General features: G+C 44.8%; 1 protein-coding gene across 2 annotated transcripts; it reads left to right on the top strand.

Annotated features, from left to right (window-relative positions):
• The first annotated feature begins 1,143 nt into the window (after window positions 1–1,143).
• ZFP28 (ZFP28 zinc finger protein) lies at window positions 1,144–21,612 on the top strand. 2 transcript variants are annotated; one of them, XM_061173465.1, is made up of 8 exons: window positions 1,144–1,487; window positions 1,941–2,032; window positions 8,746–8,872; window positions 8,983–9,078; window positions 10,917–11,080; window positions 11,808–11,919; window positions 12,264–12,359; window positions 16,766–21,612. In XM_061173465.1, exons 1-8 carry the CDS (start codon window positions 1,280–1,282, stop codon window positions 18,469–18,471), a joined length of 2,601 nt encoding a protein of 866 aa, XP_061029448.1. In that variant the 5' UTR covers window positions 1,144–1,279; the 3' UTR covers window positions 18,472–21,612. The 2 variants fall into 2 exon arrangements, with proteins under 2 accessions (XP_061029448.1, XP_061029449.1); XM_061173466.1 differs by lacking the exon at window positions 16,766–21,612 and adding an exon at window positions 12,691–14,183.
• Window positions 21,613–22,230: the final 618 nt, after the last annotated feature.

The following is a 22,230-nucleotide window of genomic DNA, read 5'->3' as shown; positions in this document are numbered from 1 at the left end:
CTGCTTTAATTATTAAAGAAAAGGGCACACTGACCAGAAGTAAAGAACGTCTGTATTAAAAAGAAAGGTTAAATGCCTCCCTTCCTGGGATGCCAATGCTGGTCCTCCCTCAATAAGACTCCCTTCCCAGGTGCCAAGGCCATACTGACTCTCTGTATACTCGCTGTATATGTGCTGGTCTGTTTTTGTTTGGTTTGGTTTTGGTTTGGGTTTTGAAACCTTGAAGAAATGTACCTCTGACTTATTTAATGTTCTTTGTTCTGACAGTATATAACACTGTGCTGAAAACCATGCTTCTCTGGAGAAATTTCTCAGAATAATCTGGGAGGCTGTCTTCTGGACTGTAGTCCTCAGTTTGGCTCAAATAAAACTCTTTTCTATTTTTATTATATATTTATTGATTATTTTCATTGACAAGGGGTTGGTGGCATTTGCGGGGCTGGGCAGCTCTCTCCCAAGAGATGAGAGGCTAATGACAAAAAGGAGCCAGCCCAGGGGAAAGTTTGGGGGAAGACTGCTCATTCCTGCTGGTCCCTGAAGCCTGGCATTTGGAGGATGGGTGTGGGAGGTGGGGGAGGCCCCTGTATCAGCAGAGGGGACCCACCTGAGGTGAAAGGTGGGATGCAGACCGGACACACGAAGGCACGCTGTGCTCACACATACCCCATCACAATCACATTCTGGACCCTGCCCTTCCCCCACCGCACATCCCCCAGTTCTGTTGGCTGACACCCGGGAGAAACGAACCCCAAGGACCACACTACCTGCCCCGCCCAGAGACATCAGCAACATCCCCCGCGGTCCCGCCCCTCGCCATAAGCCCCGCCCCGGCTTGCAACTGCTCCTGCGCGCTCCAAGCCGGGAGCGACTCCCAGAAGCCCTTGGGGCGCTGTTCTGTCTAGCGGCGCGGCCTGTACTTCCGGCCAGACTCGGTTCCTGTGTGGACAACCACCTGGGCAGCCGCGGTCCGGAAGGGCCAGGAGCCGCTGACTTGGGGCCGAGTCGACGGACGCTGTGTAGGCCCAAACGGGCCCTCTCCTCCCCGCCCGCGCTCCTCTTGGCGCCGCCGGGACGCCGGCCGGGACTCCGTTTCCCAGAGGGCGCCGCGGCTGACGGACACGCCCACTTCCGGCGGCGGCCCGCCACCTGGGTTCCAGCTGGCCAGGCAGGGTGGCGGGCTCGGCGGCCGGCCGGGCGGGGCCCGCTGGGTGCCCGGCGTGCCCGGGCGGGCTGGGTGTGTTTGCGCGACCCCGGGGGCGTGTGCGCGCACGGTGGTGACATGCGGGGGGCGGCGAGCGCGCGGGCCCGCGGCCTGAGATCGCCGCCGCGGCAAGGCTTCCCCCGCACAAAGCCCGGAGCGGGCCGCGGCCGGAGCGCGGGGACCCCGGTCGCTTTCCCTTGCCCTGTCCGGGGAAGGCCGCGCGCGAGGAATGGCCTCACATCCAGGGGCCAGCGGGGAGCGGCGACCACGGGGCCTGAGAACAGAGGTGAGTGTGACAGGTGGCCCGGCGGGTGGACGGGGACGAATTCATCCTCTCAGGGTGAGGGGAGGGTGGGGTCTGGGACAGGAGCCCTCTCGGGGCCCAAGTGCTGGTGAATGGCGTCCCTGGGCTCCGGGGCTGTTGGACGGGGGCATCCAAAGGCTTGGAAATTCAACGCGAGAGCATCAGTCCGCGGTACAGGATCACTCTAACCGAACACCTCCCTGTTTCAGGGCTCCCAGAGAGAAGAAACCCCCCCTCCCTACTCGTGACAGCCCCTAGTAGAGTAGCGACCACATCCCAGGTGACCCTTCAAAACTGGTCCCATCCTACACATGCGCGAGCATTTGACGCTGCACTTGTTGAATCCGTTTCTGATTTACAGCTGTCGTTTAAGACTCAGCAGGAAGGGAGCGTGGTGTACATCTGGCCTGTAGCTACTTCTCTCTCTTCCCCCAGCTCTGCCTTCCAGGGACACGGCCTTCGTCCAGGTGAGGAGACACAAGCAGGAGGCGGCAGGGACAGGAATTGAACGGCAAGCCACCTCCCAGGTGAGTTGGCATTTCCTCTCTCCTCTCTGAAATACAAGCTTGCTTTTCAGGACTTAATGTTTATTTTCTTTTAAAAGTTTTCAATCTAAGAGACCTGTCAGGGGAGCTGGTTCCCATTTCCTCACATTCTGGTGAGTGAGGGGCTACAGGGACAGCCCAGGGCCTCCCTCCCTGCTTCCTCTTCATCCCACTCAGAGTTCGTTCTTCATTGAAGAAACGATTCAGCCCCTCCTTGTGCAGCTTTTCTCAGAGGGACTCTGACGGAGCAGAAAGGTACTCTTTAGCGCAAACAGGACAGCCCCTTGTGTTGTACCTGGTGTGTTTGGTATTCTCTTTGTGCCAGCCCCTGGAGAGACAGATGGCTAAGCCCCAGGCCCTGCTCCCAAGGAGCTCACAGCCTGTGGGTGGAAAGTCACGGAAGCATACAAGGTTCTGAGTGTGAGTTTTAGGACCAGGTACTGCGAGAGTGGGCGGGAGGAGCTCTTGGCTCCTAGCTGCCTGTCGGGGAAGAGTAAGGAGGTGATTTCTGAGCCCCCTGTTTTGAAGGGAGAGGAGAGGTTTGGCAGACAGAAGAGGAAAGGGCAGCCCTGGTGCAATATGGAAGGCTGTCCTTTCCTCACTTGATTGCGTTGCTTCTTAGAATGCTAATAAATTGTTTGTTTCTGTCAGCTGTGTCTCCTAAATATGTGATCGCCAGCTCATAAACGTATGAGCTGGGTTCCCGTTGCCCAGACTGCCTAGATTACCAGTGATCTCCACCCGCATTACCAAAGGCAGTGCTCAGTTCTTCGTCTTTCTTGATTATCTTTGGCACTTGATGACCGTTGGCATTTGAAATAGTTCAGGGGTTGACAGGCTTTCACTGTAAAGGGCCAGGTAGTAAATATTTTAGGCTTTGCAGGCTGTGAGGTCTCTGCTGCAGCTACTTCCCTCTGTCTTCTAGAGCTAAAGCAGCCACAGACAGTATGTAAGTGATTGGGTTGGGTTGCGTTCCAAAAAAATTTTACTTACAAAAACAGGTAACTGCCACCCCCTGAAAGAGCTCGCCCTGGCCCACCCACCTTCCTGACTTCTCAGCTTTCACTGCTGCTTCCTCCTCATCCTCCTGACCTACAGCTGTCGCTGTGCCTCTGGGCTCTGTACGTGGCTCTCTTCTCTTGTCTGTCTGCAACACTTTCCTTGGGGAGGTCAGCCCGTTGTTGTCTGCACAGACCAGCCAAGCACTGGCTTCTCCCAATCCACCTTTCCAGCCCAAAGCTCTCCTCTGAGCTCCAGGCCTCTGTATCCAACTGGACTCCTCCACGTGAGTGTCGAATAGGTAACGCAAACCTAACACGTCCAGACCCAGGTTCCTGGGGTTCCCCCCGACAGTTGTCTGTGTCTCTGTGGCAGTTTCATGCTCTGAGTTATTCAGGCCAAAAGCTCCGCTGTCATTCTTGTCTCCTCTCTTGCCCTCACCTCCCACGTTTGGTCCATTTGCAAATCCTGTCAGCACTGTTTTCATGTTGTACCCAGAATCTGACGGTTATCACCACTGCCGCCACCGCCTCGGTCCTCGTTATCTTACCGTTGGCCCCTTCTACTCATGCTCCCCGTGGTCGCTTCCCAGGGCAGCAGCCAGGAGTCTCTTCTGTCACTCTCTGCTCAGACGCCCCGATGGCTTTCCCAAGTGAAGGCCAGATCCTTAATGTGACTGACAGGGCCCCGGGTGACCTGGCCCCTGGACCTCTGACACTTGCTACCACACTCCCCCATCACTCACTTTGCTTTCTCAGAAGTTGCCTTCTCGTTTTCCTGATCACTGTGTCTAAAATTTCAGAGCCTCCCACCCAAATTCCTCACACCCCTCTTCCTTGCTTTACTTTTTAAGACTCTTAGCACTTTTCAACATACTATATACTTAGTTTATCTGGTTTTCTCTTGTCTGATTCTCTTGTACCACAAAGTACATTTGACACAGGCAGGGATCTTGGATACTTTTGCCCCAACGCCTGATACGGAAAATATGGGGTGGATGAATGTGTGAATGTAGTCTTAAAGTTCTCTTGGAGCCAATGTTTCACTATTTCATATAGCATTACAATGATACTTTTTATACCTGAAAATGTGCATTATCTCTGATTACTTTCTATGAGTATATTCCCAGAAGTTTTTCTTTCCCTGTGGATTAAAGTTTATCAAACTTACATGAAAGCAAAATACTTTAAAAATTACATGTGGATGGAACAGCAGTAGGGCCTCAAAAGCTAGAATTCTAGATTTTACTTTTTTACTTTAAAAAAAAGTAAACTTTACCCACCTCAAAAAAAATTATTACAGACTTTTCATTTGTGTATTTTAAAAATTAACTGAATTGAACTGAACCAAAAAAAACCCCTTTGATGCATTTTTTTTTCCTGTAAAATACTTTTTTTGGTTGTTTTTTAAACTGTAGATTGTTTTAATTTTTATTCATTTGTTTGACTGCACCGGGTCTTTGTTGTGGTGTGTGTGATCTTTAATTGCGGCACGTGGGATCTAGTTCCCCGACCAGGGCTCGAACCCGGGCCCCCTGCATTGGGAGCATGGAGTCCTAACCGCTGGACCACCAGAGAAGTCCCCCTGTAAAATACTTTTTACTCGTTTTTTCCTGTAAAATGTTAACACAAAGTATTTTTCTGTAAGGATAAGGTTGCTTTTTGTTTTTTATTTGTTTTTAAAGTTTATCTCGTCTTTATTATGATTGAGAGTTAAAGCACCAGATCAGTTTCATATTATCAGTACAGATTCTGTACCTGTATGTTTCCTCTGTGGTGTAGTATGACCCTGTGAAACCCACTTGAAAGTCTACACGTCTGTATGATGGCAACAGGAATAAGACCAGAACCTGCACATTCTCGCTGTGTCCTCACATGGTGGAAGGGGCTGGGGAGGTCTCTGGGACCTCATCTGTAAGGACACTAATCCCATTCATGAGGGTGGGCCTCCCAGAGGCCCCCACCTCCAAATACCATTGCACAGGGCATTAGGATGTCAACATATGAAGTTTAGGGGGACACAAACATTCAGACAAAGAGCTAACAAAAGTCATTGATTCTGTATATAAGGAGCAATCTGTATAAACTGGGAAAATGTCTTAAAAGGATATGCACATACTGTTACTTTGGGGTCCCTCTGGAACATGGGATTGGAGAGATGGGGAAGGGGATGTTTCTTATTAAGAAGAAAAATCAAAACCAAAAAAACCCAGTTGCCAAGTATAAGAAAATATTTGAACTTGTATTCTTCTCTTTAAGGGCCCCCAAATTCCAGTTTTACCAATAACAAAGTAATAACAAATGCTAGAAAAATAGGCAACATTTTCTCTGACTCCAACAGACTTATAAAGTTACTGTAAAGATCCTGTGAAGATATTTTAAAAGATACTGTAATTTGTATACAATTTATATACTACATGTAATGTATATATTTTGTTCCATTTAGTAAGGAATATCTGAAAGCTATTTGAATATCTGAAAAAAATAAGTGCAAGACTTCCCAGCCAAGGAGCAGGCAGTTAGAATTGTAAGATTGGAATCTGCAAAAACCCATCATTCATTCATTCATTCATTCATTCATGCTGTGCCAGGTCTCAGTTGCTGCACGTGGGATCTTTGTTGCGGCATGCGAACTCTTAGTTGTGGCATGCATGTGGAATTGAACCCGGGCCCCTGCGTTGGGAGCACGGAGTCTTACCCACTGGACCACCAGGGAAGTCCCCAAAACCCATCTTTTAGAATTGGGTTAGAAAAGTAGCCTTTGTCTCAGCACCTATGTCTTTGAACGCAATTAAGAATGTTTGCCAAAAAAAAAAAATCTGCATTGAAATGTTTTGTTTGTTTTTAAACCACTTTGTTGAGGCAAGATTGACACATAGAAAGCTGCACATTTTTAATATGTACCACTCGCTGAGTTTGAGGATAAATATATACTCATGAAACCAGCACCCCCATCAAGACCATAGACTTATATATCAGTCCCCAAAGTTTCCTCCCTTCCCTCTTTAGTATTCTTACTTTTTTGGCAGTGAAAGCACTTAGCATAAGACCTACCTTCTTGGCCGACTTTAAGAATGCAGTGCAGGGAATTCCCTGCTGGTCCAGTGGTTAGGACTCCGTGCTTTCACTGCTGAGGGCCCGGGTTCAATCCCTGGTTGGGGAACTCAGATCCCACAAGCCGTGGGGTGTGGCCAAAAAAGAAAAGAATACAGTGCAGTTTTTTTAGCTATAGGCACTGTGCTGTACATTAGAACTCCAGAACTTACTCATCCTGCATTACTGAAACTTTGTACTCTTTGATCATCACCTCCCCATTTCCCCCTCCACTGGCCCCTGGAAGCCACCATTCTACTCTCTATTTCTAAGAGTTGGGACTATTTTAGATTCCACATATAGGTGAGATCGATCATGCAGTGTTTGTCCTTCTCTCCGGCTTATGTCACTTAGCACATGCTTCGAAATGTTTGGGTTTTCATATACCTGAAGATTTCCACTGCTGAGTCTTGCGCAATTTTCAAAACTTGAAGGCATTTAAGGAACCGCTGGTGCAAAATGCAGGTCAATAACAGATCAGGGTGAACAACCCGGGGAACAAGAGCCGAGCCTGCCTAGCGAGGTAAGCGCCCCTGCCAGTCACTCAGCCAGCAAATCCGTTCCTCTGCCTTCGAGGCTGGGTGCGCTCACTTGAGGACTTGCTGCTGTGAGCGGGCCTGCATTTGAGCACGTCTTTGCTCAAGGCTGACTAAGCAGTTCCCAGCTGTTTCCCGCAAGTATTACCAGGTGTTTTCCGTGTTTTATGGGGCCTTGGCCTCTCCCGCTTAGGAGAGCCCTGCGTCGGGACTTCACCATCTCCACACAAAGCAAAATACCACTCACAGAACCCTTTACACAGTTCAGTTAAAAATCTTCAAAGTTGGTGCAAGTTAAAGAACGTGTGATAGTATTATATATTATTCAACAGATACCAAATCTCCAAGGGGCTTTCGTTGCTGGTAGAATTTAAATGGAAAGGTTGAGCCATGGGTCAGCGTCAGCACAGCGGACGTTCATTTGGCGTTTACAAGGCACCTCACATTCTGAGCGCCGTGCTTGTGCCATCCTTTTTAACCCACGTCGCGGTCTGTGAGGTTGGTTTTGTTGATGTTTCCCTTTTAAACATGGGCAGCTGAGGCATAGAGGGGTTAAGTAACTAGTCGAGGTTTCAGAGCCGGTGAGTGGACAGAGTCCTGAATTCAGCCTTCGGGGTAGTTGGACGTTTTTGCTTCCTGATTTGAGTCTATGCTTTGAAAATCCCAAGGCTGCCAGATATTTAAATATACCTTCTGTTAGCCTCAGATTCTGGGGGTCAGAGTTTGAATTGAATAAATGTTCAAAATACATTAGGATGTATCAGCATTGTACACTGAAATCATAAAAATATGCTACATGAAATTCCACCAGCAGTGCATGAGCAGCAGACCCAGTCGTAAGCGGGCTTGCAGTGCCTCCGCGATATTCGCCCGCTCCTCTGAGACGGCACCTTGATTCTTTTTTTGTAATTGTGGTTGTAGTTGACAACATAGTGATTCACAATTTTTAAAGGTTATACTCCACTTATAACTATTATAAAATGTTGGCTGTATTCCCTGTGGTGTACAATACACCTTGATTCTCAGAGGCATCTTATTAATGAAAAGCTTTATCATATTTTTCATTCTAATTATACACTCATCTTTATTTCAGACAAAAAGAATTCGGTTAGTTTGTTTGTTTTAAATGAACATTCAACATGTAGTGAACACTAAAAGCAAATAGAAATCCTTAGAACACACTTTGGGGTTTAGTCATGTGATGTTCACCTCCAGGTTTATTTCCCCATTCTTTTTTTTTTTTTTTCCCGGGAGAAAGAAGGATTTATCATTACTTGCAGGAGGTGATGAGAACACTGGGGATCTTTCCCAAAGCAGTGTTTCCTGTTTCCCCATTCTTGTGCTGAGCCAGGGCACTTGACTATCCTCGTGGTAAAAAATGCTCTGGTACCTATTGTGCGTGGAACAGTTTAGCCTCCGTTATTTATTGTTTCTAATTGATGTCTCATATTTCTCTTGTGTGTACCTCCTGTCACCGGCACAAAATTGCCAGTTCTCCAAGGGTAGAAGCTCTCTATTTTTCTCTTTTCTCTGAAGTTTACGATGTAATGAGGCCCACTGTCCAGTAATTAACTAGATTTCCGCATCGCTGGGTATTTTCCCTTACATGTATAATCTCCTACCTAAAATGAAGAGGGGGTAACCCTTAGGCCCCTATATTAACTTGCAAGGACTGCCGTAAGGAGACCACCACAGGCTGGGCAGCTAAAACAGCAAACAGTATACCATTCTGGAGGACAGAGACGTTTAAGACCAAGGGGTGAGTGGAGTTGGTTTCCCCTGAGGCCTCTCTCGTTGACTGGCAGACAGCCGCCCTCTCGCTCTGTCGTCACATGGTCCTCCCTCTGCGCTCACCCGTCCCTGATTTCTTCCTCCTCTTACGGGAATACCAGTCAGATCGGATCAGGGCCCAACCGTGTGACTTCCTTGAACTTTTAGTCACCTCTTTGAAGGCCCCGTCTCCAAATACATTCACCTTCTGGGTACGGGGGGTTAGGGCTTCGACGTGTGCGTTTGGGGGGCAGGGCCTGAGCACTGGTCCAGCAAGAATGTGGCTTTGTGGTTGCAGAGCTTGGTGACATTCGGGGATGTGGCTGTGGAGTTCTCCCCGGAAGAGTGGGCGTGGCTGGACTCTGCTCAGAGGAGCCTGTACCGGAGTGTGATGCTGGAAAACTACGGGAGCCTGGTCTCGCTGGGTAAAGGCCCCTCCCTCCCTCCTCACCGCCACGCCCCGCGCCGTCCTCTTCCTGCAAGCCAAGGACAGACCCACAGCATGACCACGTCCCGTTTCTTCTTACATATTTAGGACTTTGTGTTTCTAAGCCCAAAATGATCTCCTCATTGGAACAGAGGAAGGAGCCCTGGGCGGCGAAGAGAACGTTCACAAGAGGCGGGTGTCCAGGTGAGCGTGGGAGACCCAGGTGGGGTGAGGCCGTGGCGGTCGCAGCTCCGCGCCCTCAGACACCTGGGATCATCAGCAGACTTGAGCCTCTGGCCTGGAGGGAAAATCAAGGCCTGGGCTTTGCAAATTCTCCTTCTCCCCATCTCTTCTCTCCACCTCTGCTTCCCCCCCACCAAGTGTAACTTGTTTGTTTGTTTGTTTTTGTGGCCACGCCACGCAGCCTCTGGGATCTTAGTTCCCCAACCAGGGATCGAACCCGCGCCCCCCTGCAGTGGAAGGCAGAGTCCTAACCCCTGGACCACCAGGGAAGTTGTGTTACAACTCTTGTAACTCTTGTCCTCTCCTCTGGATCTCATGTTTTCCCAGCACCCGTCTTACCCTTTTGCCTTTCACACTTACACAGTCGTCACTTTCTTTAAAAATCTTCGGCTGATTCTGATGTAGTTTTTACTATCTTATTTCTCTTTGATGAAATGACTTTCATTTATAGACTTCTTTTAACTGATTGTTACTGCGCGTCAGCTTTGAGTGAGCCCACCAGGTGGTGGCTGGGAAGATGAGCCTAAGCCATTAGAAAACTAACCATCCCGTAGGGACGATAAGACATTTCTGTACACATAAGTGCAGTAGAAAGTGCTGTCCTACATATGATTCGTGTAAATAGGTACCTAAGAGGAAGAAAAAAGTCATTCCCAGTTTCAAGCCAGGGAAACAAGGCACAAGAGTAGAGCCTTGAGCAGAAAGGCGAGAACAAGAAGAAAGAGATTGGTAGTTCAGGAGGGGATTTGTTTTGGGCCGTGATCCGCCTGGGGTCCAGGCGGACTTCCCCCGTGCAAACAGGCTGCACACAGGTGGGCGACTGGCTCTCAGAAGGAAAGGATGCTGATTCTGATTTGATGGAATGTTCTTGCAGATGTTGTGATGCAGATACATCATATTTATACCACTTGGGAGTACAGAGATTTCAACCACAACACTATTTCTGGAATAGCAAGTTAACCAAGTAAGACAAGGAATCAGAATTACAGATTTCTTTTGGAGGTACCTGTAATAGGAAATGACTACCGTTTCTAAAGAATTGAGAATCTTGTAAGACCTCTTTGTTCAAACCGTACTTCGGCGGAAAAGTTTGTGTCAACAGGACAGTTTACAAACTGTGACGACTCACATGGGTCATCGTATGGCCCAGGAGAACTGGAATGGCGTTTTGGGGGAAAGTTTTCCATTTATCATGATACTAAATCATATTCTCTGAGCTAGTTTTCTGAGACAGAACTGTTTTTTCCCCTTCTGTTGACCCTTCCTCTCTTGCTGAGACTGTAGTTGATTTTGAAGACTTGTACTTTTAAGGCCAGGATGTGATCATTGGTTAGTTAGCATTGTAATCAAAAAAAAAAAAAAAAGAAGAAGAAATTTTTGCTAAATAAAATGGAGAAAGAGTCAAAGTGAGACTTCCATAATAGCGCTGAGATAAGGATCATATAGCATTTCCTTCAATAGGCTCTGCCCCCTCTTTGTCTATTTTGGCCACATCTTATCTTAGATTTAAATCTCTATGAGCTCTCTCACCTCCTGCACTTCAATCTCTTTCTCCAGTCTCCTGCTAAAACCATAACGTGCACTACTTGGTCAACATTTAGATGTGAAAACTCACATTGTGTCCTTTAGGATTAAAGCTACGCAAATTTGTGAATGGAAGGCCAGTTGGTCATATAAAACAGCTTTCGAAACAGTATACTTTTTTTGAGGATTTTTTCCCATCTGATTACATTTTGAAAGATTTCTTCATACTAGTATGTAATCAAAGAGATATTTACCTTCTTAAAAATATCTTTTAGACTCACGGGCTCTGCCAGAGACCAAGGAGTTATCTTCAGAGAAGAACTTCTATGAAGAAAAGTCATCCCAGGCGGTGCTAATGGAGAGGCCCACAACCTACAGTCTGGAGTGCTCCGTTCTAGGGGAAGACGGGGGTTACGGTGCTGTGTTGGAGAGGCATCTGGTGAGTCAGGGTGTAAGTGGAGGGGGAGACATGCTTACTGATAAGTTGCACGAGGTAGACTTGGCGAGATTCCTAGTAAGGCACTTACAGAGGCAACGCTGATGACTCCCAGGAGCTTCCTTGTGTCCTTCACAAAGAAACCCTTCCTTAGGAAAGCGATCTTGTCTGCAGGAAGTGTGGGAGAAGTTTCCGTTGGAATCCAGGGCTGCTTACCGACAGTGTCCCCCCAGAAGAGAGAGTACCTGCAGTCTTGATACACACAAGGGGGGACGCTGGGTCACAGCAAGTCGTAAACAAGTCTGTTTAAATCAGAAATGTTCGACTTGTAATGGATGTGAGAAAACTTTGAATAGGATCTCAACCCTTCCTTTTCATCAGAGATTTCATATGAGAGAAAAACCCTCTGCAGACTTAATTGAACAACGTGTGTTGAATGTCAGGAAGCCTCCAGTGAACTTGAGAAAATCCATACCCTCTGTACCTTTATTCTCCTCCAAGAAATTATAGATTCTCCATGGCACAAACAGTTTCCCCTATTTTTCTTTTCTTTCCCCCTAAATATATACGACATAACTAACTCAGTCAGCATGTGACCAGGATCACTCAGAACCTAGTGAGAATTCTTGGTACAGAGTGCCTCTCACAGCATGTGGATGCAGCCCACCCCGCAGAGCCATCGTGGGTTCACGAGCACGGTTTGATGAAAAACGTGTTTGTACCATTTCAGGGCTTGGTAACCATCACGAACATGGCTGTAGACGTCTCCCAGCAGCCAGGCCCAACTCGGAAGAGTTTCCGTAAGAACGTCGTGTGGGAGGACCACAGTATGGGGGCAGTAGGTAAGGACGTTCCTCTCCCAAATCTGAATCTTCAGGAGCCCCCATTTTCGTTCCTCAGTTTTGAATTGTGTGTGTGTTTGGGAGGGAGTGGTGTGGCGGGGTTGTCTTCCAAAGCATTGGGTTGAATATTTACTCGCAATTCTTAAGAGTGTGACGTTTGTAGAGTTGAAAGTTAATATCTTTGTCATACTTGAAGCATCATCTTCAATATCCTTAAAATACTCTTCACTTTCCTTCCTGGTCCTTCCTGTAATAAAGCACTCTTCCTTCAAAGCCAAGGAATTGGTTGTCCATTTAAGAATGCCAAGGGTGTGACTGAAACCCCTGTCTTTTCCCATGTGCAGGACGTTGTGTGTCTGAGCCAGACTTGGTCTCTTTGCTGGACCTTGGGAAGGAACCCTGGGTGGTGAAAGGAGAGCTGGCAAGAGGCCCGTCCCCAGGTGAGCGCGGGAGGCCTGGGGTGGAAACGCCACTGCAAGCCAGAGTGTAGTTCTCACCAAAGAGGCCAGGTGCTCCCTAACGTACAGAGAAAACCCACCACGTCCTCGGGTCTGGAAAGAAGATTGAGATCCGAGCTTTCAAAATTACACTGTTCTCTCCTCCTCCTCCCCTCCCCCTCCTGCCCCTCTCCCCCTCCTCCTCCTTCCTCCCCTCCGCCTTGCCCCCCATCCCACCTTCTCTTGGTGGATAACTCCTCCCTGTAGCTCTGCTCCTGTCCTTGGCCACTCAGACATGGATCAGCCACTTGGTTCCTTAAATGATCTCTTCCAGACCCCGAGGGTTTCTGGAGCTGTCTTCCAAAGGTCTGATGTTCGTGGTCAGATGGCCACTCACTTCGTGATGCATCCATTCCTGTAAGAACCACAAATTGAAGGAGGGAGCCACTCGGCTTGACGTTGGCAGGCGATTGGAGAACGAGGGAATTTACACCTCTGTCCTCAGCCATCAAATATTTACTCCCATGGAGGGGATGACATGTGCATGGATGACTTGCATAAACCAGAGCTTGTGAAGTTCCCATCATGGCCTTACAGAGGCAAAGGAGAGGGTTCCCCCCAGAGAATCCTTGTCTGGGTTGGAGAGGGTGGGCAGACGGATTGCAAGAAGACGTGGGCGGAGGGCCATTTCTTCGATACACAAGGAAGGAAAAGAAACTTCTTTTGAAAGTAATGGTTTTCAGAAAGTGTAATCCTGTCACCTGTCTGGGAAAGGAATAGAAAATCATAACCCGTAATCACAATATGTTAACAAGACAACTTTAGGCCCTTCAAGCCCTGATGAACACATATGTTGTTTTACGTGGTAGAAATAGAGTTTGCATTCCGTCCTGCGTACTGATGTTTTCACGTGAGTTCCACGTTCTGTGTGCCACTGCTCAATTAGGTTGCGTCACATTTCTTGGTGTTAAAAATATACTTATAATAGGCACCTTTATGTTAGTGAAGGCTGTACATTTTGGGGATGCCTGTATCCCTGGAAGTGAAAATCTGCTGGGCTCTGAGAGTTTTCTGTTCTAGTGACTAGCAATGACCAGATGACTAGATGTATGGGTTTAATTGCATCATCATAGCATTGGGTAGTTTGGTGAAAATGTTTAGCTTATTATTTGGTGAAAGATTATAGCCTAAAGTTATTTTTATATTATGAAAATGAGTTGAATACTTTCCCCAAATTTTGTTATTGTCTTTATCCTTTTGTAAAATGTCCCTCATTTATATCCATTTCTCTATTTGTGTCTTAAATTTTTTTTGTTTTTGATTTTTTTTTTTAATATTTGCCTGTGTCCGGTCTTAGTTGTGGCATGCAGGATCTTTCATTGCGGCGCACAGGCTTCTCTCTAGTTGTGGTGTCTGGGTTTTCTCTCTCTAACTGTGGCGCACGGGCTCCAGAGCGTGTGGGCTCTGCAGTTTGCAGCACACGGGCTCTCTAGTTGAGGTGCACAGGCCCAGTAGTTATGACTCCGCAGCGTGTGGGATCTTAGTTCCCTGACCAGGGTTCAAACCCACGTGCCCTGCATTGGAAGGTGGATTCTTTACTACTGGACCACCAGGGAAGTCCCTATTTTTTTGTTTTTTGGGTTTTTTTTTTTTTTTTGGCTGTGCTGCACAGCATGTGGCATCTTAGTTCCCCAACCAGGGATCAAACCCGTGCCTCCTGCAGTGGAAGTGCAGAGTCTTAACCACTGCACTGCCAGTCCAGTCCCAGTGGGTTTTTTCTTAATGTAAACATTAATTTTTTAATGTATTATCTCAAACTATCTTTCACATATGGTAATTATTTTTCTTTTCACTAGAATTTTTTAAATTGTACATAAAATTTTAAAAAATTTTTTAGTCTAATATATTACTACTTTTATGATTTCTCCGTCTATTTGTATCCTTAGAAAGTAGACAGAAACTTCATCTAAGTGGCTGTCTAGTATTACAATATATGGAAATACCATAATTTACTTAACTAATTTACTGTTGAGGATATTTGAACCTTTAGGTTTTTTCCAGTTTTCACCTGTAATAAACGGTGGTCCAGTTTGTTCATATCTTTTTGCATGATCAAAGTAGACATGTTTTTTAAGTTTCATGAACATAATAACAGGCTATAATACCATTGGTAAACAATATATGAGAATACCTGTTTCCATACATCTTCACTAATAGTATTTCAGGTTTTTTTTTATGTTTTCCAAGCTGTGGGGTGAAAATTGAGTTTTGTTTAATTTTTATTTTGCAGACTACTTGTGAGGTTGGGAATACATGTGTTTAAATCCATTCAGGGTTTATACTCTGTTAGTGATGTCTTCATGCCCATTGCCTACATTTCTGCTGGGTCATATTTCCTTGCCTGTGTATAGCATGAATGTAAATCCTGTTTTATAAATGTGATATTTTTTCCCCCAATTTCCTGTGGCTTGAAAGGTTGCATGTGGTGTTTCTTGCTATCCAGTATTTTAGATTGTGTGGTAGCTTCATTTATAGAAGCTTTAGCTTTGATTTTTGTTTCATTCATGGTTTTTTGTTTTTGTTAATAGAATATTACTCCCATTTGTACTGTACAACAAATTTGTTTGGTCTTGTTTCTGTTGCTTATTTAATTCTTCCTTGTTTCTCTCCATGAATATATTATTAAGTCTTCCTGTCCATGAACACAGGATGTCTTTCCATTTATCTAGCTCTTAATTTTATTAAGCAATGTTTGTAGTTTTCAGTGTACAGTCTTGCACCCTTTAAGGTAACTTTATTCCTCAATAATTTATTCCTTCACTGCTATTTTTCATGGAATTATTTTCATAATTTCCTTTTCAGATTGTTCATTCCTAGTGTATGGAAATACAGCTGATTTTTGTGTGTTGATCTTGTATACTGCAGTTTTGATGACTTGATGTATTAGCTCTAATACCTTTCTTGTGGATTGTTTAGGGTTTTCTATATATGGGATGATATCATCAGCAAGTACAGTTTTTTTTTTCCTTTCTAATTTGGATGGCTTTTATTTCTATTTCTAATTGCTCTGGCTGGAACTTCCCAGGTATCTTTGTCTTGTTATTGACCTAAGAAGGAAAGCTTTCAGTGTTTAGATGCCATTTAAAAAAAATACTTTATTTTCCTTTTAAAATTTATTTATTTATTTATTTATTTATTTATGGCTGTGTTGGGTCTTCGTTTCTGTGCGAGGGCTTTCTCTAGTTGCGGCAAGCGGGGGCACTCTTCATCGCGGTGCGCGGGCCTCTCATCATTGCGGCCTCTCTTGTTGCAGAGCTCAGGCTCTAGACGCGCAGGCTCAGTAGTCGTGGCTCACGGGCCCAGTTGCTCCGTGGCATGTGGGATCTTCCCAGACCAGGGCTCGAACCCGTGTCCCCTGCATTGGCAGGCAGATTCTCAACCACTGCGCCACCAGGGAAGCCCTATTTTCCTTTTTTAAAGATCATCTTTTCCCAAACATCTGACTCTCTGCATCATCTCTCTCCCCAACACCACTTTCATCTCTGTACATTTATTGTGATATAGCTCTACTCGCACAAGTTTTTGGTACATGCTAAGTGATTTAGCAAAGGGATTTCAGACATAATCATTCCTCCCTGCAAGCTTGTAGTCTGAGGTAAGCTATATACCTGATCAGTGGTTGTATGATGTAATTAAATATAATATCAGCACTCACTATTTTTATAAAAACAGTCTCTCCAGAATGAGAAATTCCATTACTAAATGGCCAGAGAAGAAGTGAGGATTTTGTCAGGCTTGCAGAAGGAAGCAGGTCAGTGTAAAAATGATTTCTGTGTGACCGCTGAACTTTAGCCATCAGTTGGCACCGTAGGTTCTGTTGAAATCAGTCAAATAAGATACGGTTGACAGAAACACCATTTCTGGTTGTAGGGGAGTGATTGGGCTTTCAGGCCTCTTAACGTTATAGAATACACTGTCCTTTTGTGTTTGGTGTGCTTCTTGGAACAACTTTGGTGACATGATGACTGCCCTGGCATCAAAGCTGCATAGCCAGGGGTGAGAAAGGGTGAAGAGAATGAGTGTCATAGACTGTATTTTTAGGTGATGTGATTGCAGAACATTTTTCCGACTCCTGATGCTTCTGATGAGTGACTGATTCCACATACATTTAACTTTTTTTCTATTCACCTCTCTTGGGTTCCCGTATGAACCCAGTCTGGGGTCGTCTTACATACATTGTAGACTGCATTTTCACATGTTTTAGAGGTGCACAATTTATGTGGTTTAATTAGGGTTTAATTCACCAATTAGTGAGTTTCTTCACAGTTTTCCTTTTAGTAGATTCCTTTTTTCCCAGCCTATAATAAAAGAAATGTTTGTTTCTTGTTTATTTTCTTGATATCTTTCAGGCCAGCAGTCTATACATGAGACCCAGGAGTTATTACCAAAGCAGGATTCATTTGCTGAAGTGGTAACAGACAGAACTTCAAACACTAACCTAGAGAGTTCCACTTTCAGAGGAAGCTGGGATTCTGAGGGTCTGTTTGAAAGGAAGCTGGCAGGTCAGAAGACACAATTCAGGCAGGAGGCAGTCACTCACAACAAAATCCTCTCTAAGGAAAGAGAGTGTCCATATAACAAATCTGGAAGATGGTTCCACTTGGACATTTCAGAAGAGAGAGTTCACCGCTGTGATTCAGTTAAGAAAACTTTCCCCCCAAGTTCAGTGGTAATAAAACATGCAGGAATCTATGCAGGAAAAAAACTTTTCAAATGTAATGAATGTAAGAAAACCTTTACCCAGAGCTCATCCCTCACCGTGCATCAGAGAATTCATACTGGAGAGAAGCCCTATAAATGTAGGGAATGTGGAAAGGCCTTCAGTGATGGCTCATCCTTTGCCCGACATCAGAGGTGTCACACCGGCAAGAAGCCCTACGAATGTATGGAATGTGGGAAAGCCTTCATACAGAACACATCCCTTATCCGTCACTGGAGGTATTATCACACTGGGGAGAAACCCTTTGACTGCATCGACTGTGGGAAAGCCTTCAGTGATCACATCGGACTCAATCAGCACAGGAGAATTCATACTGGAGAGAAGCCCTACAAATGTGATGTGTGTGACAAAGCCTTTAGGTATGGCTCATCCCTGACTGTCCATCAGAGAATTCACACAGGAGAGAAACCATACGAATGTGACGTGTGTAGAAAAGCCTTTAGCCATCATGCCTCGCTCACTCAGCACCAAAGGGTGCATTCTGGAGAGAAGCCTTTTAAATGTAAAGAATGTGGGAAAGCCTTTAGGCAGAATATACACCTTGCTAGCCATCTGAGGATTCATACTGGCGAGAAGCCCTTCGAATGTGGGGAATGTGGTAAGTCCTTCAGCATCAGTTCCCAGCTGGCCACCCATCAGAGAATTCATACCGGAGAGAAGCCATACGCTTGTAAGGTCTGCAGCAAAGCTTTCACCCAGAAGGCTCACCTGGCGCAGCATCAGAAAACTCACACAGGAGAGAAACCCTACGAGTGTAAGGAATGTGGGAAGGCCTTCAGCCAGACTACACACCTTATTCAACACCAGCGAGTTCACACGGGAGAGAAACCCTATAAGTGCATGGAATGTGGGAAGGCCTTTGGCGACAACTCCTCCTGCACTCAGCACCAGAGGCTTCACACTGGCCAAAGGCCTTATGAATGTATTGAATGTGGGAAGGCCTTCAAGACAAAGTCGTCCCTCATCTGTCATCGCAGAAGTCACACTGGGGAGAAACCTTACGAATGTAGCGCGTGTGGCAAAGCCTTCAGCCATCGGCAGTCCCTTAGCGTCCATCAGAGGATTCACTCTGGAAAGAAACCGTATGAATGCAAGGAATGCAGGAAAACCTTCATCCAAATCGGACACCTCAATCAGCACAAAAGAGTGCACACGGGAGAGAGACCCCACAACCATAAGAGAAGCAGAAAGGTCTTCAGGCAGAGCACACACTTTGCACATCAGAGAATCCACACTGGAGAGTCACCTGCATGCCCCTCTTTACCTGCTACATCAAATCCTGTGGATCTGTTACCCAAGTTTCTCTGGAATCCATCCTCACTCCCATCACTCTAGTCCAGAGACATTGTGACTCAGATAGACCTCTCCAGCAGTTTAAAACCTGTTCTCTCTCTTCTTTCTATTCTGTTCTTGTCCTGTACAAGTTTGTTTTTCACGTTGTTGCAGTTAGAACATGAAGATTTTTGTTTTAAGTGAAAATAGAATTCATTTACTCCTCATGTAAACACTTATGTTGAGATCCTTCATATTGGTTAATGCATAAGATGTGTGTAGCACAATGGCTGGTCCATACTAAGCATTCAGTAATGTTAGCTCTTTTAAAAACGTTGTTTTCAGACATTGAAAAGTTACCATAGGCAACTCTGACTGAAAATGATGCATAGAATGAAGCTAAGAGAAGCCGGATATTAGATCAGGAACAGGCGTTTCAAGATAGTGAGGCTTTGCCTGTTCTGGTTTAAAACTTGATTCCATAATGTTGAGTTAGTATTATGGCTTCTCATTTATCTGCATAAAGTGTAAGGTGCTGTGACCTTGTTGGTGAGAAAATTACATCTGACAACAGTCTTAGAAAGTGTGTAGAGAACATGGGTGAGGAGACCACCTGGAAGAAAAGAACTGAAACAATCAGAGGAAAAGACAAGGTTCACCTGCGTACAGTTAAACCTTCTGACATGTTACTCAAGAATTAGAAAATTTGGCAAGATTTGATCATTTAAAGTCACCTGGGCTTATGCGTGAATTCCATTAAACTTTCAAAGAACCACTAACCTTGACTATGACTCGTGGCCAGAGCCTCACTGACTGTTTTGTATGGCCCGTGATCTGATTTTTAGAAATTATTTTAGGGCTTCCCTTGTGGCACAGTGGTTGAGAGCCTGCCAATGCAGGGGACACGGGTTCGAGCCCTGGTCTGGGAAGATCCCACATGCTGCGGAGCAACTAGGCCCGTGAGCCACAATTACTGAGCCTGCGCGTCTGGAGCCTGTGCTCTGCAACAAGAGAGGCTGCGATAGTGAGAGGCCCGCGCACCGCGATGAAGAGTGGCCCCCACTTGCCGCAACTAGAGAAAGCCCTCGCACAGAAACGAAGACCCAACACAGCCATAAATAAATAAATTCATTTAAAAAAATTATTTTAATGGAGGAACAAGTGAAAAGAGTAATAGCTTAAGACAACATGAAAACTATATGAAATTTAAATTTCAGTGTCCGTAAATAAAGTCTTATTGGCTCACAGCCATGCTCATTTGTTTACATACTGCTTAGGGCTGCTTTCACTCTACAATAGCAGACCTGAGTAGCTGCAGCAGAGACAGTATTGCCTGCAAAACTTCAAATATTTACTATCTCTCCTTGTGCAGAGAAAGCTTGTGGACTCCTGCTCCAGTGCAGAGAAAAATACACAGAAGTTTCTAATTATTTCTATGAGGGTAATACAACTCTTCCATCAAAAACAAGAAAAACTATAAAGCAACTTATGAATAGAGGTGAAAGAATGTTATTAAACTGTTGAACAATAGGAAATGTCAATAAAAAGAGAAATACTATGTTTTTCTAGATGAAGTAATACTGTTAAAATGTTTGTAAATTGTCACTCCCAACAGAGTCCCCAGTAGGATGTGTTTGCTCTGACAGTTTTAGTTGAAAACCACACAAGGAAGGATGATTTGTCAAACATAGCAGGACATTTAAAAAATGTTTTGGTGGGACTTCCCTGGCGGTCCAGTGGTTAGGATTCTGTGCTTCCACTGCAGGGGGTGTGGGTTCGATCCCTGCTGGGGGAGCTAACATCCCCCATGCCGCGTGGTGAGGCCAAAAAAAAAAAAAGAATCGTTGAAAAAATGTTTTGGTATATAATAAGATTAGTGTTTCATTATTGGGGAAATGATGTTGTAACAATTGATTATCCACTCTCCAAAAAGCGAAGCATACCTAGACCTTACAGAGAAATATAATACAGTTGTATTTATCGGCTCTAATTATGAAATAATATGTTAGAGGCAAACACAGAAAGCAGGAAGGCTTTACTGAGTAGGGCATGGAGCCCTGGAAGACATGAAGAGAGTAAGCTGGCCTGTACAAAGATTTAAATAAACTTCGATATGGTGAAAGGTGTCAAAAAAGATGTAAGAGACAGCTGGCAGAAAATACACAACACATATGAAAAAATATGTCGTTTAAGAACAGAGTGCTATGACACAAAGCAGTCGGGGAACTAGGCAGTGCTTACCAACAGGCGTGTCACAGTGGAAGAACTCGAATAAAGAAAATTTGTTAGGTTCTTAACCTCGTTGCTCAGAAAATTACAGATTTAAAACGAATCTTCTTGACTCGCAGATGGATTAAAATCTAAACTGCAGTTAATTTCCCATACTAGTTATCATTGTGGGAAAACAGGAGGTTGTTCAGCATTACCAGTGTAGATTTGTCTCCTCCTGTTTGGGGTGGCAATATGGCATGACCTATCCACACTATAAATATGCATTCCTTTTGAAACAGTAATTCTAGATCTAGGAGTTTCATCCCAATGGAATAAATATATAGATATAAATAATGTTTATTGCAAAATCTTTTTAAGTACAACAAATAGGATTTCAGTATCCTGCCAAGCAGATTGATTAAATTGTGATTATTCAATACAGTATTGTTCAGTTAGCAGAGATTAAGCTCTACATATGCTCCTATGGAGTATTGTCTGTCCACAATATATTAAATGCAATATGTGATTTGCCGAACTTTATGTGTAAAATAATCTTGTAGTCATAGAGTCAAAATTAATATTGAATATATATGTGTGCGTGTATATGTGTGTGTGTATTTTTTTTTCAGTATATATGTTGAAATCTGTTTTTGTCTTTAACACATGCTTTTCCTAGCTCTTTGTTGGCACTTTGCCTTCATTCTGTATTGTTCTGTTGGACTGCCAGTCACACATGGCACTAATGAAGCCAGTCAGGTTTTTCATTCTTTGTATTTTGACCGGAGACATGGGGCAAATATTAGGCTTTATGTATGGGCCATAAGGGATGTTTTCTTTTAGTCAATATTCATTTTGATTGGTTGGGCCACTTGTTGTAACAGCTATTATAAAGATATGGAACATCACTCCTGGACTGCAAATAGGTGGAATTGAGTCAACCTTTGGCAGCAACCTAAAGATTTCTGCATTTCTACCTGTCTGATCCATTAAAATGATTCTTGCATCCTCACATCCTAGTTTTGTTCAGTTCTTTAAATCTTCAAGGTCTCTGGTATCCTTTCAATATTTAACCTCTAAGTTGGAGTCATCTTTTATTCTCATATAGAAATTGGTACTAGAGGATGATTCTCAGACTACAGAGAAGCAGAATATTAAGGGCTGATTGAAAGAGATAGGTTAAAAGAGAAACTTGTAATCCTGTGTTGTGTTAGGAAAGGATACTCATGATGTAGCAGGATCATAAGCCCACTGCACACGAGGGGCTGGATAGCTCTTACCAAAAACTAAAGGCAGCAATGCTAGCTCCAAAAGTAAGTGTGATGCTTGTTTACAATGAAATTAGATAATTAAAAGTGAAAGGCCACTTGAAATTCTGACATTAAGAAAAGCATTGAAGTCAGATCTTTCTATGATTGTGTTGGGAGTCTTAACTGCTTCTAACCACGGGGCTGGCAAATCCTGAAAGCCAAGTGCAACAGTAGATCCAGGTGTTTGCTGAGCTATGATACTGAATTCCCAACCTCGCCACTTCTCTTAAATGAAAGTGAAGTGTTGGGAAAGATTTGAATCCATGTAACTGGAATGGGGCTATCACGAAAGATTCAAGCATCT

Source organism: Eubalaena glacialis, chromosome 18 (assembly GCF_028564815.1).
Source record: "Eubalaena glacialis isolate mEubGla1 chromosome 18, mEubGla1.1.hap2.+ XY, whole genome shotgun sequence".
Classification (NCBI taxonomy): domain Eukaryota; kingdom Metazoa; phylum Chordata; class Mammalia; order Artiodactyla; family Balaenidae; genus Eubalaena; species Eubalaena glacialis.
The sequence above is the reverse complement of the archived record's forward strand: the minus strand, read 5'-3'. Positions and strand labels throughout refer to the sequence as shown.